This window comes from Chiloscyllium plagiosum, chromosome 39 (assembly GCF_004010195.1).
Source record: "Chiloscyllium plagiosum isolate BGI_BamShark_2017 chromosome 39, ASM401019v2, whole genome shotgun sequence".
Taxonomy (NCBI): domain Eukaryota; kingdom Metazoa; phylum Chordata; class Chondrichthyes; order Orectolobiformes; family Hemiscylliidae; genus Chiloscyllium; species Chiloscyllium plagiosum.
In genome coordinates, this window is record NC_057748.1 from 27,120,810 (window position 1) to 27,129,019 (window position 8,210).

Consider the following 8,210-nt stretch of genomic DNA (forward strand, 5'->3'; position numbering starts at 1 on the left):
AATTCCATTCCTGATTATCTGGCTGCACTGGTTTCAGTTCGACCGACTTGCCCGTAGTTAGAAGTGGGTCAGCGAGCTCAGTTGGTTGGATGGCTGCTTTGTAATACAGAGCCAAACCAATAGTGTGGGTTCAATTCCCGCACCGACTGAGGTCACCATGAAAGTCCCGAGTTCTCAGCCTTGCTCCTTGCCTGAAGTGTGGTGACCCCTCAGGTTAAGCCACCATCATTCGCCTGGCCTCTCTCTGACGGGAGGTACCTCTATGATCCTCTGGGACTATGATGACTTCACCTTTAGTTAGCCAGAGTTTAACAAAAGGGGCTTCGTGCTATCCTGGAATTGCTCAGAAGCATTCAGAGCTGGTGAGCAGGAAGCAGTAAAATATTCGAGGAAGTCAAAATAAAATAGAGACAAAACGAAAAGGTTTGAGATGTTATTTGGGCAGTGTATGGTTGGCACCAACCTGAGTCCCTTGGTTATTATTTTTGTTGAAACAAAAACAAGGTTTCTTCACACGAAGGGAGATTGGAAGACTGAAATGATGGGATCTTCGTGATTGCGAACAACCAGGACGCTGCGGAACTTGTCGATCAGCATCAGCAGCACTGAGCGTCGCATGTTCTCATTGTACATGATCTCCTCGAGGTGGTGCCGGCCACGGAAATAATGCAAGAGTCTGAAAAGGAGAGAGAGAGAGAGAGTGCGTGTGAGTGAGAGGCAGACAGGTGCAAGTGAAAAACAGTGCATGTGTAGGTGAGAAAGAGTGTAGGCACAAGGAGAGTGCACAGACTCATGCAAGGGAACACAAATATGTGAGAGAGAGAAAGAGAGCACGAGAGAGTGCACAGCCAAAAGAATGAAAGGGAGAGAAGAGAATACAAAATATAAAGCGAGGGAGTGAATGTGATGAACAAAAGGAAAAAGGTAACTACTGAGCGACACACTCGCACACAAATGCACGTGCAGTGTGGGTGCAGGCCATTTGGCCCAACGAGTCCACACCCAACCCTCTGAAGACCATCCCATCCAGACACACCCCTCTACCCTATCTCTGTAACCCTGCATTTCCCATGGTTAATCCACCTCTCCTATACATTCCTGGACACAACGGAAATTAGCATGGCCAGTCCACCAAATCTGCAGATCCCTGGGCACTATGGGCAATTTAACACAGCCAACCTGCACATCGTTGTACTGTGGGAGGAAACCGGATCACCCAGGGGGAAACCCACGCAGACAGGGGGAGAATGTGCAAACTCCACACAAGGTGTCACCTGGGGTTGCGATTGAAACTGGGTCCCTGGTGCCACAATGCAGCAGTGCTAACTACTGAGCCCGTGTTGAGTTAGTCTCTTTGATGGTAGTGGTGGTGGTGGTTTGGAGGGTGGGAGGTTTGTCGTCTAGGGAAACCCTTTAAGAGATCACTATGAACAGCACCACCACCAACCCACACCTTCCCCCCCACCAATCACCAAAATGTGGCCAGCACGTACTTTGCAAGCATACGCAGATCCTCCTGGTTCTGGGCAGCTGGAATGTTCTGGATCATTTTCCTCTCGTGCTCGGTCAAGCTGGCCAGCAGGTTCTCGGTCATGCGCTTGTTCAGTGGTGAGTCACCTCCAGGAACAAGCTCAGCGCTGGAGTTATCCATGCTTGGGCTGGTCAGGGTCATGTCGTCACTGCTGGCTGTGGGAGAAGGTCACAGAGTGAAAGACTGCTTGGGGTGGGGGAGGGTAAAGCCCATGAGGGGGCAGAAAAAAATAATCAAAAGCAACACTTACAGGACTGGGCAAAATAAAAATAAATAGTTTGGTTACGTTGTCACCACAGAGGAAGCAGTTTCCAAGTCACGATATAACTTAAACTTCCATCTTGTTGTCTGTAGACTGGAACAGATTTAATGGGCCGAAGCACCTCTTCTGTATTGTATGGCTCTATAATTCTGTAAACACAGCAGAGGCCATTCAGCCCCTTGAACCTGCTCTGCTGGATAGTATGATCCAACGGGGGTGTCAATTCCTCTTACTGTGTGTTTCTCCGGACGATCAACCCTCAGCTCCCTTGATCAAAACTCTGTCTAACTCAGCCTCAGATAAATGCAGTGGCCGAGTCTCTGGAGGTAAGAATCCCACAGACTCACGAGAAAAATAATCCTCAACTCCATCTGGCCTTATTTCTAAACTGTGTGCCCTGATTCTAGTCTCATCCCCCAATAGGAAATCACTTCTCCAGATCCATCCATATGTCTTGAGAGGATCATGTCTTATTCTGTAACTCCAACTAACTTTGGAAGATAAGGCCCTAATCCCAGGAACAAAACAAGCAAATCTTCTCTGAACTGCTTCCGGCATAATTATATCCTTTTTCAAACCTTGGAGACAAAAACTCTACAACAGTACTCCAGGACCCTGTACAGTTCCAGTGAAACTTCCCTACTCTTACCCCTTTCTCAATAAACAGCAACAATCCATTTCCCTTCCTAGTCACCCAGATCCCTCTGCATCCACAGAGTTGTGCAATCTCTCGATTTCCTACTGCCTAACTGGACATGTCTGCAGATAGTTTGTAATAGTTTGCTCAAGCATCTGAGCTGTTTATAGCTCTTTGCAAACTCAGTGCTTCCTCTCAATAACTTCTCACTTACTTTGGTGTCATCAGCAAATTGAACTACATTCAATCCCACACCCTGTCATAGTCATAGAGTCATAGAGTCATACAGCATGGAAACAGACCCTTCAGTCCATGCCGACCACAATCCCAAACTAAACTAGTGCCACCTGCTGCTGCTGGCCATATCCCTCCAAAACATTACTTATGCATGTACTTATCTAAATGTGTTTTAAACGTTAGAACAATAACTGCATCCACCACTTCAGCTGGAAGTCCACTCCACACATGAATCACTCTCCATGTAAAAGACTGCCCCCTCCTTAAATCTTTCTCCTCTAACCTTAAAAAATGCCCCCTAGTTTTGAAATCGCTCACCCTAGGGAAAAGACACTTGCCATTCACCTTATCAAAGCCCCTCATGATGTTATAAACCTTTATGAGGTCAGCCCTCGGCCTCCTACACTCCAGTGAAAAAAGTCACAGCCTCTCCTTATAACTCAAACACTCCAGTCCCGGCAACATCTTGGTAAATCTCTCCTGAGCCCTCTCCAGCTAAAAATGTCCTTTCTCTAACAGGGAGACCAGAACTGGATGCAGAACTCTCAAATAGGCTTCACCAGTGTCCTGCACAACCTCAGCAGCAATGTTGTGGGAAAAATCAGACCTCCAAATTTCTCCCTGTGTCACACAACATCTTGACATGGAGCAGTATCGCTGCTCCCTCATTAGGAGGGCCATGACTTCAGAATTCCTTTCACAATGTGTTACCCAGAAATCGGCTGTATCAGAGCAGGAGCACTCTGATGCCTGAATCCACCATTGGTGTAAAACGTATACAGTTGAGGGCCCAGCAGTGAAAACCATTCCACTCGTCACAACCTGTGAGCTAGCCATTCCTTTATCCTGTACACTAAGAACTTATATCTAGAGTAGTAACTTCCTTTATTTGAATCTTATCAAATGCATGTGCGAAGCCCATGTACACTACATCTTTGCCCCTTTCTCCATCTCATTCGTGTTGGAGTTGGACATGACTTTGGTTAGGCCACAGCGGGAGCACGGTGTGCAGCTCTGGTCATAGAGATGTACAGCACAGAAATAGACTCTTCAGTCCAACTTGTCTATGCCAACCAGATATCCTAAATTAACTTAATCTCTTTTTCTAGCATTTGGCCCTAATCGGTCAAATCCCTTCTGACAGAATCTTTTTCCCAGAGTTGGTATCTCTAAAACTAGCAGGCAAGTATTTAGGGTGAGAGGAGGAACATTTACAGAATGGTAGAAGTCTGGATCGCGCTGCCAGCTGTGGTGGTGGAGGTAGACATGATAGGGGCATAGAAGGGACTTTTAGATAAGCACATGACTCCTCAAGGATGGAGGGATACGGACCAAGGGCAGGCAGAAGAGATAAGTTTAATTTGATGTCATGTTCAGCGCAACAATGTGGGCTGAACGACCTGTTCCTGTGCTGTACTGTTCTAAGTGCTATGTTATTCATATACACTTCCAGATGCCTTTTAAATGTTGCAATTGTACCAGCTCCACCATCTCCTCTGGCAGCTCAATCCATACATACATTACCTTCTGTGTGAAAAACTTCCCCCTTAGGTTCCTTCTAAATCTTTCTTCTCTCACCTTAAACCTATGCCGATGGACAGGGACAGCACGGGGTTAGATACAGAGTAAAGTTCCTTCTACACTATCTCCTATCAAACACTCCCAAGCATAGGGACAGCACTGGGTTAGATGCAGAGTAAAGATTCCTCCGCCCTGTGACCCTCACACACACTTGCACGACTGTGCATTTTTGTTCCCAATCATGATGATGGGTCCTTCTCACTCTGCTTTTTCCCTGGGAAAAAGACCTTGACTCTACATGCTCATGATTTTATCAACCTCATTAAGGTCACCCCTCAGCCTTCCCATGGTCCAGGGAAAACAGACCCAGCCTATTCAGCCTCTCCCTAACAGCTCAAACCCTCCAATGCTGGCAACATCCTTGTAAATCTTTTCTGAACCCTTTCAAATTTCACAACAATCGTTCCTGTAGCAGGGGTTGTCACACTCGGAAGGATGTCATTGTACTGGACGGGGTGCAGAGGACATTCACTGGGATATCGCCTGGGACGGAGCATTTCAGTGATGAGGGAGGCTGGATAAGCTCAGGTCATTCTCTTTGCAGCAGAGAAGGTTAGAGAGAGGAATCTGATGGAGGGGCATGGATAGGGTGGGTAGAAAGCAGGCATGTCAATAATAAGGGGCCATCATTTTAAAGCGAAAGGAGGTGGTTTACAGGGGATTTGAGGTTAAATATTTTCAGAGGGTGGGGTGGGGGAGGGGTAGTGGTGGTGGTGTCTGGATTGTAATGCCTGGGAGGGTAGTTGAGGTGGGAAACACCACAACCTGTAAAAATTACATGGATGAGCACTTGATGTATCATAATGTTCAAGATTGTGGGCAAGGTGGGAATAGTGTAGGGTGTACTGTACATTTACGGTACAGACTTGCTGGGAAGGGCTCTTCTGTATTTGATGATTCTATCCTTCCTCAAAGATAAGCTCCAATGAATTAGTTAAACATCTTTTTCCCTTTCACTAAGCCACGTACACCTGATTTTCCAATGAACCTGCTGGAAACTCCTAAATAATAGCCTCTAGCAGTTTCCCCTTGACAGATGCTAGGTTAATACGTCTCTAGGTTCCTGCTCTCCCACTTCCTCTCCCTCCTATCTTGAATAAAATGCTATGTTTGTTATTTTCCTTGGTGATGGCAAATGTTTTAAGTTCCAGACTCATATTCACCTCCTGACTTTCGAACACCATTGGCAAGTTTTCTAAGTCTTCTACTGGGAAGACACACAGGACTCAGTTTGCCACCTCCTTGTTTTCCATGGTCAGTTCTTGCATGCCACCATGACCATAGAGTCAGAGATGTACAGCACGGAAAAAGACCCTTCGGTCCAACCCGTCCATGCTGATCAGATATCCCAACCTAATTTAGTCCCACCTGCCAGCACCCGGCCCATACCCCTCCAAACCCTTCCTATTCATACACACTTCCAAATGCCTTTTAAATGTTGCAATTGTGCCAGCCTCCCCCACATCCTCTGGCAGCTCATTCCATACATGTACCACCCTCTGTGTGAAAAAGTTGCCCCTTAGATCTTTTTTATATCTTTCCCCTCTCACCCTAAACCTATGATCTCCAGTTCTGGACTCCCCGACCCCAGGGAAAAGACTTTGCTGATTCACCCTATCCATGCCCCTCATAATTTTGTAAACCTCTGTAAGGTCACCCCTCAGCCTCCGACGCTCCAGGGAAAACAGCCCCAGCCTGTTCAGCCTCTCCCTGTAGCTCAATTCCTCCAACCCTGGCAACATCCTTGTAAATCTTTTCTAAACCCTGTCAAGTTTCACAACATCTTTCCGACAGGAAGGAGACCGGAACTGCATACAGTATTCTAACAGTGGCCTAACCAATGTCCTGTACAGCCGCAACATGACCTCCCAACTCCTGTACTCAATACCTTACCATTAAGTGTATAAGTCCTGCTAAGATTTGCTTTCCCAAAATGCAGCATCTCGCATATATCGGAATTAAACTCCATCTGCCACTTCTCAGCCCATTGGCCCATCTGATCCAGATCCTGTTGTAATCTGAGGTAACCCTCTTTGCTGTCCACTACACCTCCAATTTTGGTGTCATCTGTAAACTTACTAACTGTACCTCTTATGCTCGCATCCAAATCATTGTTGTGGTTCTGTTCGCCGAGCTGGGAACTTGTGTTGCAGACGTTTCGTCCCCTGTCTAGGTGACATCCTCAGTGCTTGGGAGCCTCCTGTCAAGCGTTTCTGTGATGTTTCCTCCGGCATTTATAGTGATTTGTATCTGCCGCTTCCGGTTGTCAGTTCCAGCTGTCCGCTGCAGTGGCCGGTATATTGGGTCCAGGTCGATGTGCTTATTGATTGAATCTGCGGATGAGTGCCATGCCTCTAGGAATTCCCTGGCTGTTCTCTGTTTGGCTTGTCCTATAATAATAGTGTTGTCCCAGTCGAACTCATGTTGCTTGTCATCTGAGTGTGTGGCTACTAAGGATAGCTGGTCAAGCCAACGTCTTCACTCAAAGGGTTGTGAATCTCTGGAATCCCCTGCCTACTGAAGCAGCTGAGGCTAACCTGTTGAATGTTTTAAAGATGAAGATAGATTTGTGAACAGTAAAGGAATGAAGGGTTATAGTGAGCAATGGGTAAGTGGAGTCTCAGTTCATTGAAAGATGATCCACGATATTATTGAAAGGCAGAGCTGACTCATGGAGTCAGATGGCCTACTCCTGATTGTATTTCTTATGTTCGGATGTTGTTATGTTCTAACAGGCCTCCAATTCAAAACGTAATGCTCTCTAACTACTAAATAAAAACTGAAAAATCTGTGTATCAGAAACAAAAGCAGAAACTGCTGGAAATGCTCAGAATGTCTGGCAGCATCTCTGGTGTGAAAGGCTCACCAGTTTATGGTTCCCTTGCTTTTCCATACAACTTTCTTCAATAAAGCTGCCACATTAGTCACTCTCCAGTCTTCTGGCATCTCATCTATGATTATCAACAATACAAATATCTCGGCAAGTGGTCCAGGAATCTCTTCCCTAGCTTCCCACAAAGTTCTGGGAAATTACTAATCAGGTCTCCAGGATTTATTTCCATTTTTCTACTTTAAGACCTCCAACACCTCCTTTTCTGTAAAATAAACTCATTTTAAGATCACATTATTTATTTCCCAAGTTTCTTAGCTTCCATACTCCTGTCTACTGTAAATAGTGATACAAAATATTTGCTTAGTGTCTCTGCCATCTCCTGTGGTTACATGTAGGAAAGCCATGTTGATCTTTAAGGCCTGTACTCTCTCCTTAGTTATTCTTTTAAACTTAAAATAATTTTAGAATCTTTTCGGATCCCCCATAATTCTATTTGCCAAAGCAATTTGATGTCCCCTTTTTTCCCTCCTGATTTCCTGTTTAAGTATACTCCGACTGCCCTTATATCCTTCTCAGGATTACTCCATCCCAGCTGTCTATATCTGATGAATGCCCCCTTCTTTTTCTGGACAGGAGTTGCAATGTCCCTCATCATTGAGCTTTTCCCATGCCTTACCCTTCACACAAACAGAAACATACCATCACTGAACTCTCATTGTCTCATTCTTAAAGGCCTCCCACTTGTCCGCCGTCCCTTTACCTGTGAATAACCTCCCCCCCCCCCCCACCTCCAATCAACTTCTCAAAGTCTAATACCACTGAAACTGGCCACACTCTAACTTGAAACTTTCATTTTTAAATCAATTCTATCCTTTCTCATCATTATTATTAAACCAATAGAATTATGATCACTTTCCCTGAAGCGTGCCCCTGTGGACACCTCAGTCACTTGCTCTGCCTTGGTTCCCAACAGAAGGTCAAGTATTGCGACCTGTCGAGTAGGTGCATCCACATATTCAATAATAACGTTTTCTTGTACACACTTAACCAATTTCTCCACATTCCAAGATCTTAACACTACCCCAAACTCTGTTTGGAAAGTTAAAATTCCCTATCATTATCCTTTTTT

At 45.5% G+C, this 8,210-nt stretch overlaps 1 protein-coding gene across 3 annotated transcripts in view; it reads right to left on the minus strand.

The window, feature by feature from the left end:
* Positions 1–417: 417 nt before the first annotated feature.
* nprl3 (NPR3-like, GATOR1 complex subunit) overlaps positions 418–8,210 on the minus strand; it is a 22,723-nt gene continuing 14,930 nt past the window's right edge. For all 3 annotated transcript variants that reach the window (XM_043680075.1, XM_043680076.1, XM_043680074.1), the window contains 2 exons: positions 1,494–1,686; positions 418–676 (listed from right to left, as the gene is read on the minus strand). In XM_043680075.1, the coding sequence (XP_043536010.1) occupies positions 511–676; positions 1,494–1,686 (359 nt within the window). In that variant the 3' untranslated portion in view covers positions 418–510. The remainder of the gene's footprint in view (positions 677–1,493; positions 1,687–8,210) is intronic.